Below are 24689 nucleotides of genomic sequence, written 5' to 3'. Positions count from 1 at the left end.
ACTAAGACCAGAGTTAGAGCCTCTTGTGGCGTAGAGTGGTAAAGCAGCAGAAATGCTGTCTGAAGCTGTTCCATGAGGCTGGGAGTTCAATCCCAGCAGCTGGCTCAAGGTTGACTCAGCCTTCCATCCTCCTGAGGTCGGTAAAATGAGTACCCAGCTTGCTGGTGTGTATGTGTGTGTGGGGGGTAAACGGTAATGACTGGGGAAGGCACTGGCAAACCACCTCGTATTGAGTCTGCCATGAAAACGCTGGAGGGCGTCACCCCAAGGGTCAGACATGACTTGGTGCTTGCACAGGGAATACCTTTAAGACCAGAGTACACTAAGAGAAGAAATGGAAGACACTATAAACAAGAATTTAATCAAATAGCACATGCCATTAAGAGAGCATTTTGGAAGAAATTTTCTGCCAAATGACCCTCTTATTTTTCACCAATGCTTTTAAAATGGAAATAAAAATCTGCATTTTTGCAAAGATGTGAAAAATATTAGCAAAATAATGATTGGACAACCCCCCCCCCCCCCCCCCCGAGTAATAGACTCTTTTGAGAGAAAATGGTCATTATTTCTTCAAATTTAGATGAAAGAATGACTTTCATTCCTTGGAATTGTTTAACTCTCCAAAGCACTGAGTTTATTAGAAACAGGAGAACAAATGTAAGCCATTTTGGAGCTAAAGGATGGTCTCTCTGGGCACTGGATTAATTTCTATGTCTGGCATTTCATCCAAAGAAAATTTGGACACCATATACTTCTGTCAGTTTTGAAAGGCTGTTGGCTTATTTCTTTGATCCATCACCAATGTTTGGCTGATTCCTCATCACTTCAGAAGCAACATTATAAAGTTACAGTGATCTTACACGATTTAGAGTTCATGCCAGTATAGATGAATGGGTTGTAAAAAATGGCAGATTTGGCAAAAAGGTTGGCAAGAGGACTAGTGAATACAGGCACCTAAAATTCACATGGCAACCACATGGAGGTGACCACATAAGGAGACTATGCCAGGATCAAGGTTGAACAAATTACAAGTGACACCTAGAGGAACAGAAAAGAGGTTGAGGTCACCAAATTTGTATTTCATAAAATACCGTAACTGTAGAAGTGCTGCAGTTATTTTGGGGAAAAAAGTTTTTCGTTTCATAACTACAGAAGTATCTACTTAAAAAAAAAACCTTTCCACAAATCTCTGGGCATCAGAAAACCAAATGAAAGTCAAATTTGTCCTCTCTCAAGCCATGTCATACAAAAAAGAAGCAACATTTCAGTTTTATTATTTCAGTGCATTTGAATGTTGATATCAGCAAGTTGTCTACTACTGAGTGATAAAGTTGCAACTTTACTTTAACCAAGGACCTCAGAGAGTGGCATGGTGGTGATGCCCGAAGAGTAGTTGTCAATGGTATTTCATCAGATTGGAGGGAGGTGAACAGTGGGGTGCCACAGGTACTTGGTCTGGAACTTTTCAACATTTTTATCAATGATCTGAATGGGGGTGTTGAGAGACTACTCATTACATTTGCAGATTACATAGTATTGGGAGGAGTAGCAAATACCCCAGAAGATAGAGTTCAATGAGATTTCAACATGTGGGAAAAGGCAGGAAATCTCCCACCTGGAGTACTGTGGGCAGTTCTGGAGGTCTCACTTTAAAAAGGACATGGACAATATTGAGAGGGTGCAGAGGATGATCCAGGGTGTGGAGACCAAGCACTATGAGGAAAGGCTGAGGGACTTGGGAATGTTCAGCCTGGAGGAGGGTGAAAGAGGAGGATAGGGAAAGGTTCCTGTTGGCAGTAGAGGATAGGACCCACAGTAATGGCTTTAAACTATAAACTATCAGCTAGATATCAGTATTTTTTCCCAGTCAGAGGAGTTCAGCAGTGGAATCAGCTGCCTCAGGAGGTGGTGAGCTTTCCCTCACTGAGAGTCCTTAATCAGTGTCTGGACAGATACTTATCCTGGATGCTTTAGGCAGATCCTGCAATGAACTGAGGACAGGACTAGATGGCCTGCATGACCCCTTGCAAATCTATGATTTTTATGATTGAAAGAGAAGTAGCAGCAACCATCTCTAAGGCCTGTGGGAAGAGAGTATTTTAGGTCAGGGTCTTTAAAATCCTTGGGATTGAATCTTCATTGGGTCCCCCACAGAAGTACTTGGGGGGGGGCTCCCTTTTGTACAGCCATACTTCTAGGGCACATTCATTTCCAACTCTACAATTCTATGATTTCCAGAAAGTTTACCCGTAGAGATAATTTCCAATCTCAGAACCAGTTGGTATTATAAATTTAACTACAGCAGAAATCTGGAGATCAGCTTCTGATAAATATTGCCTTTGGATTCAGAACCATACTCGGCTAAGTTTTCTTCTAGCTTCTAACCCTCTTAGTCTGACGCCTCATTCTCTTGAAAGTCAAGCTAGAAGTCAAGCTAAGGTCTGAACATGTGTCCTGAATTGGAAATGAGCACAAACCAGATCCAGACTTGGAACACAACATTCGACATTCATATGATCTATGAAGCAGCTTGGGAAAATGAAACCACCCAGAGAAAACTGGCATGGAAATCCTAGACAGCAGTGGAGGTGGTGTTTACAGGCCTTGGTAACACCAACAGGGACCATCCAAGCTTACTGGGCACTACTGCCTGCCAATAACAGAGCAATGGGACTCAGATGCTATATAAGTCTGAAAGAAGGGCACATGCCCTTTGTTGGGCATTGGTCAGAGTCATGAAGATGGAGAAAAAGGGTTGAATAAGAGTTTGGCTGGACATTATAATCTGTCAAGGGCCATTTGTCTTTTTGTTGTTGTTTGCTGTAAAGAGGGAAATAATTGGGACTGTTCTCTCATTTTCATGCTGTGGGTTCCCTTCCTTTTTTCACTGCAGTTTTAAGACTTCATGGACAGGAAGAGGGCTTTATTGACCAAGTTGAATTAAGAGCTTTGCTGGACATGAGGGCCAGAATTAATTGCACTAATTCTCAGTGGGCTTTGCCTTGACTTGGGTTCTTTGGCCATTTGTCTTTGTTTGCTGTGAAAAAGGGAAAAGTCAGGTCTTGTCATTTTCCTGCTGCGAGGACCTTCCCCCCCCCCCGGCCCCCATTTTCATAGTCAATTTGGAGATTGTGAGGGAGAGGGATTACTGGCACTACACTTTAGCAATAAAACTAAAGAGCTTTGCTAGGTGTGGGGGGATTCAGAGAGCTTGGCTTTGCCCTGAGTTCCTTGGCCATTTTTGTTTGCTGTAAAGGAGATTGGGATTGTTCTGTCATTTCACATGGGCTTTTGTTTAGGGAGCATTTCCTGTCCTCTGCTTCTTTGGGGATCTGTGTTATGCCTTATGAGAAAGGCAGTAATTTACAAGCAGTTAGTTGAATAATTAGAGATTGCTGGATCATGTCCTTGCACAGCTGTGGCAAGAAAAGATCGGCCCCCTCAGAGCATGTGGCCGTTTGAGCGAGAAAATGGCTACTAACTCCCTTCAAGAGGGAAGGGTTCCCCCTTAGCTTCTACAAGAGAAAAGAAAAAGCTGAAAAAAGCCCTAGTGGCTGGCCTGTGCTTGCATAGTTCTAATGTGGAATTGCACAGAAGACCAAAAATGAACACATGTTCCATATCTATGATCTGGAGAATCAAGAAAAGTTGGAGTTATTCATAAGCTCAAACTTGCTTGAAGGAGAAACATCCTTTGTTTGCACTCAGATCTGTATTTCAAGGAGTTTCTAATAAAAATAAATGCTTGCCCTTTCAAGTCTTCGTAGCTTCCCTTTATCCAAGACAAACTTTTCTTATACCAAGACCCAGCCAGACTGCTAGACCTGAAAAAATCAGGACCATATCTTCAGTGCACAGCATTCATCATTTTACAAGAGAACTTAGTTTAGTAAATGTCAAAACATTTAAGCTGTTAAAACAATATGAATAAAACATATGGAGAGAGAAATCTAACAATTTATTTTTAAAAATCTAATTCATATTTTCTAATTTTTGTATATTCCTATCTTGTCTTCATTTATTCAGTACTTTACTTTGAAGACAGGTTGCTATTATTAGATTTCATGACCGTGTATTTTTACAGGTTTGCTTCACATTGTGTGAGTAAAAAATCCACACAGTTTCATCTTGCTTCTCTTAAAAATGCTATATGTTATTTTATTTGTGAGGTTTTATATTGGAAAAATGTGGCTAGGATTTCACTGTTTAAAAGCTTCCAACTTCCAGCCTCTCTAGGAGCCTGACTGGTTTCCTTACTTGGTGAATGTTCACCCCTCTCTCCTCCCCTAAGCGTAGATAGGCATCACTTTTGCACAAAACCTGATATGCACTCACATAGCAATTTCCCCCTGCAATGGACCAATAACAGAATGGGTCTTCTCCTCAGATTGCTGAAATAGTATTAGGGATATGAGAGTGCCTGTCATTTGGTACAGGAGTAGTCAACCTGTGGTCCTCCAGATGTTCATGGACTACAATTCCCATTAGCCCCTAGCAGCGTTTGCTGGCAGGGGCTCATGGGAATTGTAGTCCATGATCATCTGGAGGACCACAGGTTGACTACCCCTGATTTGATAGACCATTACTTTGGAAGGTCCATTCCCATCCAGTGAGAATTCTCTAAGTAGAACATCCCTATTGAGTATCCCTGGTAAGCCAAGTGATGAAGTCAGTATACCAGTTGGGCTATGAGTGAACTGTGGGGAAAAAAAAAAGAAATTACTGCAGTCAAGGGAAGAGATGACCAGAGCATGAATTAGTGTTTTAAATCAAAAGTATGTCTTTTTCACATCATGGCATAAGGAATTGTAATTTAGCAACAGATTAAACATGCAAAATAAAGTAAAGAAAGAATGAAAGACAAGACTATGTGATAACTACAGTATTTGCTGGTGTATAAGACTACTTTCCCCCCCTGAAAAACATGCCTCCAAGTGGGGGGGTCGTCCTATACGCTGGGTGCACTTCAGTTGGGATAGACATAGCTGCCCATAGTGGCCCATAGTACTGTAATGTAATGTAACAAACTCTGTATTTTGAGTGGAAATGTTGGGGGGTCGTCTTATACGCCCAGTTGTCTTATACGCCAGCAAATATGGTATATTGGTAAGCAACATTTTTTTCATATGCATTGTTCATATGTATTGTTTTCTGTCACACCTTTAAAACGACAAAATTGACAGTGACAAAATTTTACAATGACAAAATTACACAAAGTAATAATTCCCCCTGATGCCCAACTTTCCATTTTCAACAAAGGCGTAGCTAGTTTGTTTTTATTTCGTCTGGGTGTCTTGTTTATCGGCCCTCTATTGATTTGTTATATCTTCTGTTCTTAGATTTTAATCTGGTGATTTTAATTTTACCTTTAAAAAAGTCATAACATGAACAGATTTGATGACCTACAACCTAAATCTAATTTAAGATAGAAGGGCATTCAGATTACACAATTACTATTATTACTCACATTACAATAATTTTATCAGGACCAGTCATGCCTGAAAACATTGAAAACTGCATTTCTTTCCACAGATATGTGCACAATAATTCAGTACTTTCAAACTCTTCTTCGAACACCTATTTCTTCAAGTAACAATTCTCAAAACAGCCATAGCTGTACTTCAGAATGGAATTGTAGAATAATCCTTACATAGTAAATTCTACTGTGGAGAGTGCTTTCTACATCCCTGAGTATTTGTGCAAAGCTTCAAACCAGCCTGAATAAACTGTGTGCAAAACCACTTGACACAGTGTATAAACCAGCTGGAAATGTCATGAATACATTATTCAATCCTTCAGAAATATCTGCAGTAATCGTTCCATTCTTAATTCTAAAAAACAAACAAATGAATAAGCTTTTCAGAAACTGGAAACAGATGACTTGCCTTCTGAGGTTTCTTCAGGTCAAAACTATCTAGAATTTGCATCACATAACTCTTGAACTAAGTTTACACCATTTCTATCCTTTTTGTGCTCATTGCTCAGTTATAAACTGTTTGGAAATGAGAATATGTTTGTATCTTAAATCAGGCACACAAAAAAGCTCTATCCATCATTCATATATGTGCAATCTATTTAAACCTCAACCTCTCTGGGTGCTTGATGTTATTAAAAAGAAGGCTTAGGAAAAATAAGCAATAGTTTCTTCTCAGAAAATTTAGGGAAGGTCAGGGATTTTCAAGAAATTTTAATTATTATGCTATGTTCTTAATACTGCTGATGCCACCAGAAATTTATTTATTTATTGTATTTCTATACCGCCCTCCCCGAAGGCTCAGGGCGGTTTACAGGAAACAACAAAATAGTACAGGTAAATTGTCTCCACATGACAGTTGACCCATTTGTAAATTATTTTATTCACTTTTTCTTCAAGAAATTTAGCAATGGTGTTACAGAGACACTAATTTTTTGGGAAAAGAACCCTGTGCAGTAGTTTAGACTCAACAAGATGAGGTTGGTAAATTCTTACTATTATATAATGTATATATTGCCCTCCCAGAAGAAGTGCATTAGTTTTGACAGGAAATTACTATGGAGAAACGAAACTTGTATATTGTTTGTTCTTTCAACCCTTTTTTCTCTTTCTAAACATTTTTATTTCCTAATGCATACATGTTGAGGAATCTTTACCTTAACATACAGTAAAGCTTTTACAACATTGGAAATGGCAGGATGGCATGTAAAAAAACCTGTTATTAGTAGCTTAACCTGTTTCATGACAGCCCTGAGCTACTCTGGAGGAAAGGCAGATTAAAAAATGAATAAAACATAACCCCAGCCATTGGTACAGTGTGTCTGGATACCACCATAAGCCAACACCAGGAATACTTAATGATGGCACAAGCAATGAAGTAATATGGAAAGTGCCTTGAGCCAAGAGCCAAAGTTAGATTAAAACATTTAAATAAATAAAATTAAGGGCTCACCATGTAGGACCGTTCTTATGTAGAAACAAGGAACCCCAATATGGTAGCAATATCTTCCTAGTGGCCTGTGGTCAAACAAAAGTGTGAAATTTTTGATGTGGAATGTCTACTGGCACAATCCCTCCAACAGGGTGGAGCCTGCATACCTACTCCCGGCTTAAACCACCTCTTGTCTCTGCCCCCTTTAGTTTTCCTCAAGACAAGTAGCAATGTCATCAAGTGACATGTCACTTTGGGGGCTGGGTAGCAGGAAAGCGTGGCCAGCTGATATGATGTATGGAGGTCCTCGAAGCCTGAAAAATTATTATGTGCCTCCACAGGCACATGCAGGCATGCTGCTCGGAAATTTTCCTAGTTAAAACTCCGAAAGAGGGTGTTTGCCTGCCTACCTGCACATACATGAGTTTTCCCGCCAGTCGGGTCACATGACTACAGGGTGGAACACCCACCCTCCTCAGTTCCTGTTGCTGCTGGCAGCCAGGGTTCTTACAGGAACACTCTGGAGGGCTCATATTTGGCCCACACTTCAACAGTTGCACTGGCTACCAGTTGACTACTGGATCAGGCTTAAGGTTCTGGTAATCATCTTCAAGGCCATATGTGGTCTGAACCCTGAGTATCTGAGAAACCGCCTCTCCACCTATGCCCCCCAATGAGTTTTACACTCCTCAACCACCAACAAACTGGCAGTTCCCGACCCCAGGGAAGCTCCTCTGTCAACAACTAGAAGTAGGGCATTTTCAGTCTTGGCTTCCACCTGGTGGAACGAGCTCCCAGAGGACATAAGGACCTTGCTGCAACTAAAAGAATTTCTCAGGGCCTGCAAAAAGGAGCACTTTTACCAGGCATTTGGTCAAGACAGTTGAATAAGCTTCCTCCCATCAGCCAGAGGCTCCATAAACTGCACAAAAATTGTTATTTATTGAGTACGGTTGTTATTACACTGTTGATACAAGTTTTTACCATTACATAAGTGTTTTATATTTGAATGTTTCACTGTACTGTATTGTTACAAGAGTTACAATGTAAACTGTCCTGAGAGGGTGGTATATATAAAAATAAAATTAAAGGTTGAATAAGGTTGTCCTAAAGGCTTACATACAGATTTAGATAGAGGACATGGGATAGAAATACATTTTCATAACTTCACTTAACATTTCTCTCTCTACATATATAAATATCATCTCCTGCTATAAATAAAACTTGCAGATTCCACATATACTCAGTATATTTTAAAGAAATAAACAGGCATGCCTGCTTGATATCAGTTTCATTAAGGAAAACCACCTTATTCAAATGCCATTTAACTATTTTTTCCTTCTTCTAACATTATTTCAGAGCTCTTCCATTATTTCTCTTCTAACCAACACTAGGGTTTTCACAACAAGTTTCTTGATGACCTCAGAGGGGTTTTACTGATTGGGTGGGAGTTAATTATTTGGCAATATGACCATATATAATTCTGTTGACCCCCCCAATGGTCAGTTGTGGGCCTGGAAGGGGTGGAAAGGGGAGGGGCCCCAGCCATAAAAATCCTTGTTGGTTGAGGCTTGTTGCATGGAGTAGTGACTGGATTCCAGAGAGGTAAGTACTCTCATATTACTTGCATTAGGGTGGGGTGGCATGGGGTGATGGGACAGTGTGCATGCCCCATCCCTGTTCCTGGCCAAGAGGAATAGGCTGCTGGGCCATTTTTGTCATTAAATGGGGGGGGGGTGATGGAGCATGATGTCACAGTGGGAGTGCCTGGGAGTGGGAGTGCCTGGTGATCTCACTTCTGATGACATGTGACTTCTGGAGGCATGGCAGGGAGGCCTGGTCTGCTGACATCATGTTCAGGGTTTCTCAAAGCCTGAAGAATGTTTCAGGTGATTTTTCAATGGTGAAAAGGTTGAGAAGTGTTGATTACTTTCTTAGTTAGAAACCAAAGCATGTAAAATCTATGTTTTTTCAAGACATTGGGTCGGGGCCTAAAAAGAAAGTTGAGATTCTCTCAAAAGTGAGCTGCAAGGCCACAAGGAAAGAGATGGAACAGTGAAATGTGAAAGTGAAGGCTCTTGGAGGTAAATCTGGAGTTTCCTCTCTGTACTGTAAACAACTAGCCTGTTGCTTAGTAATACTATACAATTATAAATACTATATATATATCTATATGGTAAAGTTAGGAACGAGTCTCCAATCTATCTCCAAAAGTTTGAAAGTCACAGATTTAAATATTGGTATTGTTACCTACCTGGCAACTCCAAAATAAAACTGAAACTGCACAATTCAGATGTATCACAAATTTATGTTGGTAAAACAGAATATATTTCAGAAAAATGTAACACCACAAACCACCTATGTACTTACCCAAAGTGAGTAAAGACAGTTCTCAAGGACTGCTACCGGCTGGAGCTGTCCATCAGCACTATTCACTGGGTTGGATAGAGTGCAAAATTTCTGCTTGTGTTTGAGCTGTTGCACAAATGGAAACATGGAAACATCAGCAGTAGCTATTGTGTGAAGTTAAACTTACTGTTATTCCACTTGTATTTCCACTTGAACCAATCATAGGTTTCAGGAAGCAAACTGATCACCTTCTTTATTCTTACAATGACACTTTGATGTACAATTCAGGGAAAAGAGGAGATTGTTGCTCAGATTTTTGTATGTGCATGTCATGTGTATGGGCAAACTAGGATGGGTATGGGAGCTGTTTCACCAGATCTTTCACAATCCCTTCCACAAACTCCACTAGGTGAAGTGGATTTCTTTTTCCATTTGCACTTTGCTGGATTCACCCCACTGTATCCACTGAAAATATGTAGTGGCGCTTGTACAAATGGATAGGTGATGTCTCTGTGATAATACAAATACATTGTTAGAGGTGTCTGCATAATAAAAAATCTATTTGTGAAGTCAACGAGATAGCTTTCAAACTAATCAACCAAGCCATTAGTATCTTATCTGTCAAACGTGCATTGTTGTTGTTGTTAGGTGCGAAGTCGTGTCCGACCCACCCCATGGACAATGATCCTCCAAGCCTTCCTGTCCTCTACCAATCCTCGAAGTTCATTTAAGTTTGCACCAACTGCTTGAGTGACTCCATCCAGCCACCTCATTCTCTGTCGTCCCCTTCTTCTTTTGCCCTCAATTGCTCCCAGCATTAGGCTCTTCTCCAGGGAGTCCTTCCTTCTCATGAGGTGGCCAAAGTATTTGAGTTTCATCTTCAGGATCTGGCCTTCAAAAGAGCAGTCAGGGTTGATCTCCTCTAGGACTGACCAGTTTGTTCGCCTTGCAGTCCAAGGGACTCGCAAGAGTCTTCTCCAGCACCAGAGTTCAAAAGCCTCAATTCTTTGACGCTCGGCTTTCCTTATGGTTCAACTTTCACAGCCATACATTAGATAATATCAATTTGTAAGGGAAAAACTTCTGATCATATATACATTAACCACGCTTTTGTCTTCAATTATTTACAAATTACTGTTCAAATTTCCCCCCCCAAAAAATTTCACAAAGGAGTGCACCTGTGAACTTATCTGTACACTCTGGTCATCTTCAGAGGCTCCATTTCAGTAGCCCCTGCCATCTGAAGCTAAACAGTAGCAACTCAAGAAAGGGGCTTCCTTGGTTGCGACACCAAAACTTTGGAATTTGTGCCCGAGTGAGATTTGTCTGATTTCCTCTACTGGTGTCTATTGGTGATGCCTGTTTTTTGGTCTGGCAGACCCCCAATTACAGTTTCTGGCCTTCTTTCTAGTGTAGTTTATGTTTTTTAATTTAATAATTTTTCTTTTCAATTGTTTAAGTGTTTTTCATGTTTGCTGCCCTGTGGACCTTAACAAAATGAAAAAGTCGCATAAAAATGTTTTAAGCAAATGAACAAATAAATGAAATGTGAGTGTGTATACCAACACTATGAAGATTCTTCGGGACAACTTTCAATTTTCCAAGCAATGCATCACCCTCTTAAAATTCAAAGCATGTTGGAAAAAATGCATCTATGAAGGAAAAAATCAAAATTATGACTTTATGAGTTCTTTGGAAATGTTTAAACAGAGGCTTGATAGCCATCTGATGGAGAGGTGGATTCTATGAAGGTTCAAGGGGGTGGCAGATTACAGTAGATGAGTGATAGGGTTGTGAGTGTCTTGCATAGTGCAGGGGTTGAACTAGATGACCAAGGAGGTCCTTTCCAACTCTATTATTCTATGATTCTATGAGTTCTATTTTTTAGTGTGGTCCACTCACTCTCTGCACTTATTCTAAGATAGTGAGTGGACTAGAGAGCTTGTTGCTTAGGGTACATACTTATGAGGAACACCAACCCTTCTTGGGAAGCCCTTTCTTCCCCAAGGCTTTTCTTGAGACTTCAGAGTCTTTGGTGGACTGTCACCATTCAAGGGACCCCCAATGCTCTCCAAAATCCTTCCATAGTCTTAAGTCACCAGGAGGAGAAATAAGTGTGCACATTAGCCTATTCAAACTGCTAGGTCACTGCAGTTTTCTCACCTCATGAGAAAAGGCTTACAAGCATCCTGCAAAAATGACCAGTAAGGATGAAATGAGAACACATCTTACAAAGTGAGATGTTACAGAACACAGAATGTTAAGAACTAAATGAAAAAGAATAGTCAACTAGCCTACATTTAGTACGATACACGAAGTAAACGGAGTATCGTGTACAGAACATGGGAGATGATGGTACTGCTTTACTCTGCTCTGGTTCAGCCTCACTTGCAGTACTGTGTTCTGTTTTGGGCACCACAGTTGGATGCAGACAAACTGGAGCATGTCCAGAGGGTGGCAAGAAAGATGGTGAGGGGTTTGGAGACAAAGACATATGAGGAAAGGTTGGGGGAACTCGGTCTGTTTAGCCTGGAGAGGAGATGACTGAGAGGGGATCTGATAGCCATCTTCAAGTATTTAAAAGGGTGCCATACAGAGAATGAAGCAGAGTGGTTCTCTCTTGCCCCGGAGGGATGGACCAGAACCAATGGGATGAAATTAATGCAAAAGAAACTCTGTCTAAACTTCTGGAAGAAATTCCTGCCAGAACGGTTTCTCAGTGGAACAGGCTTCCTTGGGAGGTGGTGGGTTCTCTGGTGGCAGGTTACAGTGGATGAGTGGTAGGGTTGTGAGTGTCCTGCATAGTGCAGGGGTTGGACTAGATAACCCAGGAGGTCACTTCTAACTCAATGATTCTATAAAAGAATGGGCATAGAGCAGCAGGAAACTTAGCAAAGTATCCTCTCCAGCATAAACTTTAACTTATTTCATTTACACTTTCTCCAAACATTGGGCTGGTTTAACCCTTCAGCTCTGACCTAGGAAGGCCTGGGTGGGAGGAGTCCTTTTGGGACTAGCTTTTCAAATTTCATCAAATCTGTATTACCCAACCCCACAATGTTTTACACCACTGATCTTTAGGACTCTCAACTGGGGAGATTAAAACCTATCAATCCTGGAGCCTTCCCTCCCACAATCTAGCAAGCCTGGGGGCCATCAAAGGAACAAAACGGGCATCTCCTTCCCTAACAGAAGTTCCATTACAGTGGCTGAAAAAGTAACGTATATCTAACCATATATTTCAACACCAAATAAGAAACATGGTATACGTTACATATGCTGTGTGTGTGTTAGAATATGCTACTGCACTGTAATTCCAGATAAAATCTCCTAATCATTTAACATCTACTGATCAAACATACACAAGTCAAGGAAATATAACAGGGGGCTGAATCCAAGCACTGTGGGTTATTTGATTTTATTTGAAGTATGTGGTATGCTTTATACAAGTACAGAACATCGCTTCATAAAAATTATAAATTTAAGGAATCAATTGAAGTTTAAATATTATGCACAGGTTAAGATGTTAGCTGTTGTCATGATACGTTCTTCAAACTGCCAAATGCCAATTTGTGTCAGATTATGGCCTCAGTCCAAGTTGTGACAGCTGAATACAAAGAAACAAGAAAAAAGATTGGTTGCTTAACTTGCAATTTACAAAGGAAACTTGATTGTATCACAAAACTGATTTGATTATATATTACTGAATACAAAATAATACCAATACAGAATACAGAAAAACAGTCTCTATTGAACAGAACAATTGTTTACAAAGAATATTTAGGGGACAAACTTTTATTTTACCCTTACAAAGCCTGAAGACAAAAGAATTCCTATGGGAGCAGGGTTTTAACAGAGTGCTGTTTTCCCTCCTCTTGGCAAATACATTGCCAGTGTAATAGTCCTTTTCAAGGGATGGGTGTCTGAGCTTGGCAGAACTGCAGGTCTGGCTGACTCCTTCACAGCATTTTCCTGCACTGTTTTTTCCTCCCAATCTATGCTCCTGCAAGTAGGATGAGTGGGGGCACCTTGTTCAGGAGTCTATGGAATTGGACCTCATGCAACTTTGGAAAGTGTCTTTAGTGGACAGGCAGTACAAATGCCCCTCCAATTTTGGTATCATTTGGTTGAAAACAATCACTCCAGCCTCCCCCCTAAAAGTGCCCCATTGGGAATAATGGAGCACTAATGATTCTGGAATCCTGACAAAACCTAAACCCAATACAGTCCAGAGGACCTGAATACTGTTGAGTAATAGTATTTATGTGTGTCCTGAAATCTGAATCCAAAAAATACTTTCGGCCAGGCCAGAGGAGATAAATAAGATTGCTGGGAAAGTAGAGATGACCAACCACAAGCAGCATAGAATCAAAGAGTTGGAGGTGACACCCAGAGTTATCTAGTCCAACCCCCTGCAGAATGCAAGGAATTCACAACTACTTGCCTACCACAGTGACCCCAATTTCATGTCCAGACGCTCCCCCCCCAACCCTCCCCCCCCCCCAGAATCACTGACCAATCTGGCCTGCAGGAAATTTGCCTCCTGCAAAGGCTCAATCCCTTCTGCCCACCTACATATGAGCAACATACATGCCACTCCTTCCCTAGTTAGCACCCCTGCCCTCATGACATACCTAAAGGTCTCTGGGCATTTGCATGCACTGTATGTATTCCATTCTCTCACTCTGCCAACTCTTGTTTCCTCACCAAGTCTCTCCCCATCTACCATGGCCAACTTTCAGGTCAGACATTGCACAGTTCCCTTAAAATGCACTTATTAAATACTAAATATTTAGTTGAGTAAAATCTATAGAAAGATGTTAAACTAATTCAAATTAAAAAAAATAATTATGCCATTACCTGTTTCAAAAACTGTGAAGCATTAAAGAGTTCACTGCAGCCATATAAGACATGTTTACCTTGTTTGCCCTTTCATGAGACAAAGATATAATGTTCCATTTCAAAAGGCATGATACATTACGGAACAATACATTACTAAACAATGCTAATTTTAAAATCACCGCAAAATAAACACAAGTTTCTACATTTTATTTCAATATGAAATTGCAGTAAATGCTCAAATACAGAGCACTGAGGCACTGGGTAAGTGCAGGACTTCACTAGGGAAATCAAACAAATTAAAATCACTTGGTTTGCTTTAGAAAAAAAAGCTTTGAGCAGAGCCAGATATGTATATAAAGGAAAGATTAAGGGTGAAGGGGACTGGGGAAACAAGAATCAGTGGGCTGGATTTCTTGTGCTCATGTGGATTTTCCTCACCTCTTTTCCCAAGCAGTCTTTGGTGACTCCCTAAAACAGTGATGCTGGGGGTTGGGAGACCCTTGTGGAAAAAATGTCCCATGGCATCAGGTGCTGCAAGAAGAAGGGGGAATCAAACAGAATTTCCTCCTTCATTCTAATGGCAGAGGAATGGGTGTTGAAAATTCTTCACCAGAGAAAAGTTAGGTGGATTTTGTCTACATTCTTCTTTTTACTGCAGCACTACCCCCATGGGATTTTGTTCATGAAGGTCCTCTGATGGCAGTTTTAAGGGATCACAGGGCTGCTGGGCAAAACCCTGAATAGTCTATGGGAGCCATCCTGTAGATTATAAATTTATCATATATAAATTTAATATAGAAAGAAAATAATGTTATTAGTTTGCACTACCTGATTGGTAAGGATAAATGAAGTTAGATCAACAAAAGTATGATACCTGCATATAATTATAATTTTATATATTTATCTCCTATAATAAAGGTGGCATACTGGCCATACCCTATGGAAGCATAATGGAATAATGGAATATCTTTGCATAGGAAAGTGATTAAGATAGATGTCATTAAACATATCTTTGTTATATGTTTTTAAATTTTGAAAATCATAATCCATTTTAACACCATTACATTAGGGATTCCCAAAGTGGGCAGTACGCCCCCCTTGAGGGTGGTGGAAGGATTTTTTGGGGGGGGGTGAGGAGTGGGGCAGCAGTCTGACTCTTCCTATTGTGGCTGCATTTTCCTAGTGAGAAATGTTCCAAGATGGCTAGCCAAGGGGGCAGATTTTAAAAGGTTTGGAAGCCACTGCATTACATAAATTACAACTGTACAAAACAAATAAATCAGTTCTGCATGTATTCAAATTCACAAATGTTCCCACTGACCACAAACAGGCACACATTTCTCATTCTCTATATTGGTTTGAGGCATCCCTTGGTGAAACGAATCAGAAAGCACACTTGCATACTCAAGAAAATCCACTGAAGTTTTTGGATGAGGGGCAACGTCACAGAGAATGGGAGGAAAAGATTTGTCAGTACACATAATAAAAGAACAAAGTGCAAAGCATACCTTTGTGTAATCAGTAAGGTTTTGATATTCAATGTAATTGCCTCCTCCAACTACAAATACAATTGCCTATAACAGAATTTTTAAAAATCAATATGCTGTAGCAATTACTGCAAGCCGACTTTAATATAGAAGCAGAATTCAAACTGGAAAAAGTTTTGCTATGCTGATGAACTCCAAAGCATTCAAGGCCAAAAAGAAACAATCTATGAGTAATGACAGTCCTTTCAGAAATTCCAAGCGTGAGTAATTAACGTAGAGAAGGAATCGTGTATGAGTGCATGCATGACTTCCTGCATGACGGAATTCTGAAAGAACAAAGTTTCATAGAAGTGCAAAGAAAATTGTATGTATGTTCATCTCTACATACCAAGCATGCATGCATACCTTCTATGTTCTTTAAAGGTGTGATGTACTCTCAGTTCTCTCTCTCTCCTGGGTGTATTTATTGTATGTACCGTTTGCATGTCTATAAAGGGCTTCTGTCTCACAGAGAATCTTATTGATGTAGTGCCATTGAGTGGACAAAATACCTCTTCATTAATGTAAATGATAGGTAATGGGAAATTTATTTTGGCACATTTCTAACATCAGGACGTTTTAACTTCCATTTTCTGTATTTTATTTTTCTAATTCTAAGAAATGTCAAAAAACTTAAATATTGATTTTTATTACACTAAGAGACAGCCATACATTTGGTGAACCGTTAAAGTATGGTTAACTATCAGTTAGTTTAGGGGCTGCAAAGGACAGGACTTTTAATTAGAGGTTTGACCAGCAGAGTCTCTGTCCTATCCGTCACCTGAGAGACAGAACCCTTGGCTTTTAAAGGCAGTTATTTAAGTACATCTGAGGGAATGTACCACAGCTAATTAGTGTCACTGCCTGCTACACTTCGAGTTCTTCACTCTGGTAACTTCTCTCTAGGTTATGCTCTAGAAATGCCTTACCCTCCCTGGGCCAGCACATGAGACATGAAGGAAATAGGGGGAACAAGCAAGTTTTATTAACACTCTGGGACAGAGAAGTTAGGCTGTTCAAGATGTTAAAGTTTAAAAAGTCAATATTTACATCATGACTTTGTTATAAAACCCCTTACTTATTATCAAGGGTATTGACAAGGTACTGAAGGGCGTTAGATGTTATGCTTATTCAGCCCTCTGACGATGAAAGGAGCTTTCATTTTGTCAGCTATTTAACAAAGCTGTAATCAGACAAATGATTTCAGAAAACAGGATATGATTCTCACTTAGGAAACCAAGTATCTCCAAGCATATATTACAGTGAATACAAACAGTGAAGGCAATAGCTTAAAAAATAATAGTATGTTCATTATCTTACCTCCTGAAATGGATTTTTATTCCTTGGAATTGAGCTGTAATTTAAAAAAGCAAAACCCTCAGCTCACTGCTTTCAGTATTTTGTAAACATAGAATAAGAGTGTACATCAATTATAACATGGAAAGAAATCTGAATAAGTATGAAGACTGGGAAACCTACACTGAATTATTCATTTGCCCTAACAAAATTTATTATAGTGTCGAAGACACGGAAGATTTAATAATGCTATTTAGTATGGCACAGAAAGGAACAACTAGTGTGTCAGGTTTCTGATCAGTTTTAGGGATCAGAATGGCTAAGAAGAAAAATTGTTTTTTATGCCCTGCTTTTCACTGCTCGAAGGAATCTCAAACCATTGCCTTGCCTTCCTCTCCTCACAGCAGACACCCTGTGAGATAGGTGGAGCTGACAGAGCTTGGTCAGAATAGAACTATAAGGGCTGTGATGAGCCCAATGTCACCCATGTGGAGGAGCAGGGAATCAAGCCCAGCTTGCCAGATTAGAAACCACCACTTTTAACCACTACACCAAGCTGGCTCTTAGCAGTCATTTTGTGCATACATAAAAACCTTTTAATTTGGCCCAGGCTTAGAAGCAGATGGGAAAGTAAAAAATGGCCCTGGAAAATGGCCCTATGCCACAACTGAGGAGAGTGAGTAAAAGTAGGTCCCCTGCATAGCCAGAAGACACTGGCTTGTGGTGCAGCCTTCCTTGTTGAGGTGCTGGTAGCTCACATCTACCTCAAATAAGGTGGAGGCAACAAGTTCACTGCAGTGGCTCCTGCCACCCTCTATGGGAGCCATCCTGCGTGAGGTGATCCTCACCTTGCTTGATGTAGGGTGAGAGGTGATGAATCAAGACTGGAAAAATGAATACCTCATAGAAATTAAGTGACTTGGGGACTGTATCAGTTCAGTAAGTTTCATAGCCCATGTGGCAGTACAGAGGCGCCTGTGGGGAACTGTTCTTTCATAAATATTAATATTCTTCTGGTAGAGATGAAGAGTGCAAATTATATATGCGATATAGTGAAAAGTTAGGATATCGGGGATACAACATCTGAAGTGCCAGGCAAATCCAGTGAGGGAGCAGAGGTTAATAAGATTTCAAACTATATGCTTAAAAAAAATTACAGTAAACTCACCTGTCATTGCCTCGCAGCATCTTAGGGTCAAAATATCTGTATTCATCTGTTTCCTATTTAAAAAGATAAATGTTTGTAACATTTTTAAATCCAATCAGTTTGACCAGTCTTTCTTCCAGATTACATTTTTAGGTTACCTGGTACTAGGCCATTAACTTTTATCACATCACAGTATTTCCATAAAGATTACATTTCACTGAAATAGCTCTTTACAAGTACGCATTCTCATACAGTACTGAAATGGCTATGACAGGTGCCAATGGGGATTAAGTGGCTCATTTGAAATCAACTGCTACCAAGCCTTCCAAAATATGCTAGTTGCACAGAACGTTCTAGCTATGAGGCAATATGGAAAAATCCCAAGATGTGACGAGTTTTTGAAGTTCATACCATCTTTTATTCCCCACCTCCTCAAAAAGGTACATTCTTCCTAGGAGTCGCCAACCACCTATTTTTGCTTCAAACATGTAATGGCAACAAATGGTAAGAAGATACATCAGTCAAAATCACTATTCATCATGAAGCACACTCCTGTTATTCAACTGCATGATTTATGATCTCCATTAAAGCAAAATTAAGCATGTTTACAAAATGTGTGGAAGTACAGCTCCATTTTTTCACTGTTGACATTATGATGATATGAGAGATTTTTTTCCTCCCTCAAAGACATGTTCAATATTTTCACTGGCAAGTGTCATCATTTTTTCTGTCTACTTTCACAGTTATTTTAATCACATAAGGAAAAAAAAGGGAACTTCAGTTATGTTTTTCACCGTTTTCAACATTGTAATACTGGCTAGTCTACATTATAAAAATATGGGATTCAGTGAGAGATATGTGTTTAGAATTCTTTATATACACACAGCCACTATGGGCACAGATCTTGATTAATATCTGCATTAATAACTTCAGTCCACACTGAATAAGCTATTTTTGATGGGGATATATACCAGGGGCCAGTAGCAACTACATGTAAACCACCCAAATGGTACCCAGGCCAAAATGTACAGAGAAGAAACCTTAGCAGTTTCCATGAATATTCTTTTCAGTCAGCCGTATATTAGCAAATTCATCCCCACCCCCAATATATCCCACACTTCAGATTTCAATCATTTACCTTTTGGATACAATTCCTCAAACTTTTTTTGTGATAACGAAATATAGGGAAGTCACATAAGACCACTTTTCAACAAACCACGGGCAAATCTCTTGAAAACATTAGAAATGCCATCTGCAGTCTAAGAATTGCAATTACTTTTTGTTTAGTACATTAGGTCTCTCATACAAAATGAAACCTCAAAGACCTCTGAATGCCTTAAAAAGCCCTGCAGTTTTAATATGGTCTACTAAAAATGCTTTGCTTGTTTAAATATTCTGGAGAATTATGGCTGCAATCTTTGATAGAACTACAGTGCAACATACAAATAATATTTTTATAAAATGATATGAACAGGGAATCCTTATAAATCTGAACATATCTTCTTCCTTGTTATATCTTAGATAAAATATGAATAGGCATTTGTTTCTAATATTAAATGATGTTTAAATCCTAAAGTAAAAAAAAATGTTTAATTCATCTGAAGGACGCAAAAATTTATTATTGTACCTTGAGAAGACCTCGGAGTTAACTGATTTCTTTTGCTTGTATATTTGATTACCCCAAAACAAGGGCCCTCAGATGGAATACTGAGTTACTTGGGAGCTGCTTTTACATGAATTGGTACTATATGGTCAAGTGTAACTGCTGCAATCATATCAGCAGGACATACCATGTGGTTCTTTCCCATATAATCTGCACACACTTGCGTGCGCACGCACACACATGCACACAGATGAATTAAATTTTACAGGAGTGGAAATGGGCTACTGAAACTTATACAATGTCCTGTACATTTATTGAAAACCTACTACTTATCTAGCATTATTTGCCACCCACTGCCACTGCAGGATAGCTGATGAGTGGGCTCACAGCAGAAAGCATTTTGCTCCTAGCCCATTTATTAGCTGCCCAATAGCAGCACACCAGGGGGATTGGGAGGATAGGCTTTCCTTTTCCCTGTGAGTTTTAATGGATCCCCTTGCTTATTATACCTAAGACACAACATGCCCACATTTCAATCCCACTGTATTACATGGATAATACTCATGAGTGGAAGAAAAAGTTTGCATATTAGAATCTGATAAACATTTCAGACCTTAATATTACTTACAGGATTTGACTTCATCTCCATAAGGTTGTCTAAAATACGGGTGACTGGTAGATTCTATGAAAGAGATAGTACAATTAGTACAGGCTTCTGTACAAATAGTACAGAAGCCTGTCCATTCTATAACATGTCTCATAGAAGAAAGATGATGACACTTGGTTGCACTTTTGTGGTATATCTGCATCTGCCCTGAATGAGGCAGACATTTTATTTTCTAATAAGATTTATATCTTATTATTCTTATTAGTACATAATAAATAAATAAGGTGCTAGTCTAGGAATAATGGCCAGATAGTAATAAATAAAGCAGATGTTAGTCTAGAATTAATGTCCAGATAGTCACACCAGCTCTGTGTCATTAGGGTAATCTAGGTTCAAATTTCCTGCTTGGAGAGAAGATTATGCCAGTGGATACAACACTGCCTGCTCCTTGTTTTTATGACATCTTAGGTAAACAATATTCAAAAGGATAGAAGGATGAAGTAGGACAATTAATCTTCTCCCTGGTTTAACAATATTTTTTACACGCAGAGAAATCATTCTCAATATAATAGGAAAGTTGTGATAGATGGGAAATGTGGTAACCTTCATTGAGCTATTGATGCATGGATATCGTCTTTTAATTATACTTCATTTTTTTAGACATGCTGGGAGCATCACAAATTGCTCAGGAGCCACATGAAACTTACAGTCCTTTGCATATAAATAATGTGTTTAACAACTGAAGCCTGTGATTTTAATAATAATTGCTTATCTGATTGTACTATGAAATTATATTTGATTCAAAATACATCTCTTTGTGTTTTACTTCATATCTTTAACCCTCCCCCCGCTCCGGAGGAGCGGGAGGAATAAAGGAGTAAGGGCAAGTGGGGAGGAGTTAGGGCGGGCCCTGTCCGGGATAAAAACTCGGAGGGCCCAATCAGGAGCCGCGAAGCGGCTCCTGATTGGGCCCTCCGAGTGTCACTCGAGGGCCAAGCAGCCAATGGGGAGCCGCGGCTCCCCATTGGCTGGTTGGCCCAGCCTCGCCTGGGCCGGCCGGGGAGTTGCCGCTCAGAGGAAGAAGCCTTCCCCAGCGGTAAGTCCTCCAGCCGGCTTCCCCTCGCCCAGGGAGCCTTCTGCCGGGCCCTGGGGCAGGCTCACCTGCCCTTGGGCCCGCCAGAAGGCCACAAAGCCCACTCCCAAAGTCCCGAGCCTTCTGCCGGGCCCTGGGGCAGCCTAGCCTGCCCCTGGGCCCGGCAGTAGGCCGCAAAGCCCGCCGCCCCCGTCCCGAGCCTTCTGCCGGGCCCTGGGGCAGCCGAGCCTGCCCCTGGGCCCGGCAGTAGGCCGCAAAGCCCGCCGCCCCCGTCCCGAGCCTTCTGCCGGGCCCTGGGGCAGCCGAGCCTGCCCCTGGGCCGGGCAGTAGGCCGCAAAGCCCGCCGCCCCCGTCCCGAGCCTTCTGCCGGGCCCTGGGGCAGCCTAGCCTGCCCCTGGGCCCGGCAGTAGGCCGCAAAGCCCGCCGCCCCCGTCCCGAGCCTTCTGCCGGGCCCTGGGGCAGCCGAGCCTGCCCCTGGGCCCGGCAGTAGGCCGCAAAGCCCGCCGCCCCCGTCCCGAGCCTTCTGCCGGGCCCTGGGGCAGCCGAGCCTGCCCCTGGGCCCGGCAGTAGGCCGCAAAGCCCGCCGCCCCCGTCCCGAGCCTTCTGCCGGGCCCTGGGGCAGCCGAGCCTGCCCCTGGGCCCGGCAGTAGGCCGCAAAGCCCGCCGCCCCCGTCCCGAGCCTTCTGCCGGGCCCTGGGGCAGCCAAGCCTGCCCCTGGGCCCAGCAGAAGGTCCCAAGGCCACCTACCTTACTCTGTTCCTCCCTTCCTCCCAGCATTCCCTTTCTCCTTCCCTTCCTCCCAGCATTCCCTTTCTTCCTCCCAGCATTCCCTTTCTCCTTCCCTTCCTCCCAGCATTCCTTTTGTTTTTCCCTTTCTCCCTTCTTCCCTCTCTTCCATCTGCCTCTTTCTGGCTACCTGTTTCTCTCCCTCTTCTTCTGTCTCTATCTTCCTCCCTTTCTTTCTGTCTCTCTTTCTCCTTTTCCTCCTTCCTTCACCCCATCCCTCCACCCATCCATCATGCTAGGGCCCGCTGTATTTTGCCCACAGCGGCCTTAATATCTAGTTTACAATAAAATCTATAAACATGCTTAATTAATTAATTTATTTTAAATATTTTTATGCTGCCTGTCTATCCAAATGGGGTCCACCCAGGGCAGCAAACATGAAAACATTAAAACTTAGGAATATTAAAGTACATAAATTAAATAAAATCATATAAACATACAACACTAAAACCAGGGAGGAGGGCCACTAACAATTATTGAGAGCATGCTAAATGAAACAAGTCTTCACCCGCTGGTAGAAGACAACACAAGAAGGAGATACATATCTCCCTGAGAAGGTAGTTTCAAAGATTTTGTGCCACAATTGAAAAAGCCCTTCCTTTCTCAAATTGCCTCAGATGACAGGGGCTCTAAAGATTTTTCTGAAAAAAATATTTCCTGCATTAAAAGAAAAAAACACACAAAACAGAACAAGGGGAAAAACTCAAAATCCAACAACTAAATACAATTTTTTAAAAAGAAACAAAAATGCAACAAAAGCGTGGCAGATATATATGTTTCTAGAAAAAGTTTCCAAGTATTTAAAAACAAGTCCATATGCAATTGTTGTCTATAAGCCATGTGTTCCAATACTGATGGAGTTCTAAGGTCCTCAATCTACTGATTTACCAGAGGTAGGCATTTATAAAGACTTGGAGGATCCACTTTCATTGACCGCTGGTTGGCCTCCAAGAGAAGGGCAAATAGTTTAAAATTACATAAGCATCTGAAGATGACCTGAGTAAGCAGGTAGGCTCATATGGGAGAAGGCAGTCTTAAGTTGTGATGGAAAAAGACTTGAGTGATGTAATCCCTATGGCCACTCCAGTCAACACTCTGGTCAACACTCTGTGCCATCTGTAGCTTATGGACAGACTTCAAGGGCAGCTCGATGTAGAGCACATGGCAATAATATAATCTGTATATTGCCAGTGGCAAGACCTTTCCTATTCAGGAAAGGCTACAATTGGCTCACCACGTGGAGCTACTGAAAGGCACCCTTGGCCACTTCTGCCCATGTCCACCAGCACCCCCAAGCTATGAACCTGCTCCTTTAGGAGGGAATGAAATCCCATTCAGATTAATGTTCAATCATCAAACACACCTGTTGTTTTAGTACTAGATTCTTGACTCCTTCCATCACAAATTGTGATCCTGTATTCATGACACGTGAAAAAAGGCTGCAACATAAAGAACACATTCTGCATGACTTTGTTTGCTTTTATGTATCTAAGAAGAATGTTATTTATTTATTTATTTGATAAACTCCTAAAACTGAACATGACAAAATATGAATTACCAGCAATATTAGTTTTCTATTCTAGATGTATTAATTATTAATACATGTGAAAGCTGGACAGAATTTTCTACTCAGACCTGCACTTAGCATTATTGCATAGAAGTGACTACAAGATTCCATTTGGATCAATGAAATGCTTCAAAGGCCCTGTGTTAAAATGAACCATGTAATGAAAGAGTGAGGGCTACTGGTGAGCAGAGCTGAATGTTTCTCCTCTGATGGATTCCAGTTTACTCAGCTCCATATTATGATTTAAAACAATTATAGCCTGTGTAAAAGAGTTATTGGCCTAATTTATATGAAAATAATAATCCAATTTCTGTTATCGTGTAGATGCCTCAGCTTGAACAGCAGAATATGGTGGGACACTTTTTAACAATGTTTTGTTTAAATTAACAATAACGTTAAAGCAGTCAGCACTTAAGCAGTCAACAATAAAAAATTTACTTCAGACTTTGAAGCAGTTTGTAACTCACCCCAGTGACTTGGCTGCACTGTTTCCATAGGAAGCTGGAGCTGAAGCCATTTTGGCAAATGCTCTGTGAAAAAAAAGTAAATTAATATCTAAGTGCTTAATTTGTTTTCATCAGTATACTAGCATATTATCTCTTTCTATGAATGAAACATTCAGTTCAAAATTCATCCTGTGTAGCAATCCAAGGGTTCTTAGTTCACATCAAAAGGCTGGTGCTGCAAATATAGACAGACACAGTCCAAACAACATCTGTCTCTTCCTTCACTGACAAAGTAATGCTTCCACATTTCACTCTTCTAAAACGCACGATTCAGAAAAAAATGTAGTTCAGTTCCAGAATACTGCATTTGAAATAGAATGATCCATTTCAACACAGTATCCAAAACAAACAAGAAGAAGAAAACTTGATATTTTCCACAGAGTAAAGTAACTGAGCTCATCTGATCTGTGATCCTGTGTCACTCTGGTTACCATACGATAAACAGTTAATGAATTCCCACTT

The 24689-nt window shown here is 40.8% G+C and overlaps 1 protein-coding gene across 2 annotated transcripts in view; it reads right to left on the bottom strand.

Moving 5' to 3' along the window:
* Window positions 1-12656: 12656 nt before the first annotated feature.
* SCFD1 (sec1 family domain containing 1) overlaps window positions 12657-24689 on the bottom strand; it is a 45883-nt gene continuing 33850 nt past the window's right edge. The window contains exons 18-26 of one of the 2 annotated variants that reach the window (XR_013228473.1): window positions 24189-24251; window positions 23518-23593; window positions 20297-20350; window positions 18087-18139; window positions 16943-16976; window positions 15605-15670; window positions 14535-14627; window positions 14115-14183; window positions 12657-12861 (exon numbers count right to left, since the gene is read on the bottom strand). Coding sequence is in view for 1 of the 2 variants with exons in the window: in XM_077323018.1 (XP_077179133.1) it covers window positions 12835-12861; window positions 14115-14183; window positions 15605-15670; window positions 16943-16976; window positions 18087-18139; window positions 20297-20350; window positions 23518-23593; window positions 24189-24251 (442 nt within the window). In the remaining variant the exon portion in view is untranslated. The remainder of the gene's footprint in view (window positions 12862-14114; window positions 14184-14534; window positions 14628-15604; window positions 15671-16942; window positions 16977-18086; window positions 18140-20296; window positions 20351-23517; window positions 23594-24188; window positions 24252-24689) is intronic. The other variant, XM_077323018.1, reaches the window with a different exon arrangement.

Source organism: Paroedura picta, chromosome 2 (genome assembly GCF_049243985.1).
Source record: "Paroedura picta isolate Pp20150507F chromosome 2, Ppicta_v3.0, whole genome shotgun sequence".
In the NCBI taxonomy this organism is placed as follows: domain Eukaryota; kingdom Metazoa; phylum Chordata; class Lepidosauria; order Squamata; family Gekkonidae; genus Paroedura; species Paroedura picta.
Note: the sequence above shows the minus strand (reverse complement) of the source record. Positions and strands in the feature narration are given on the sequence as shown.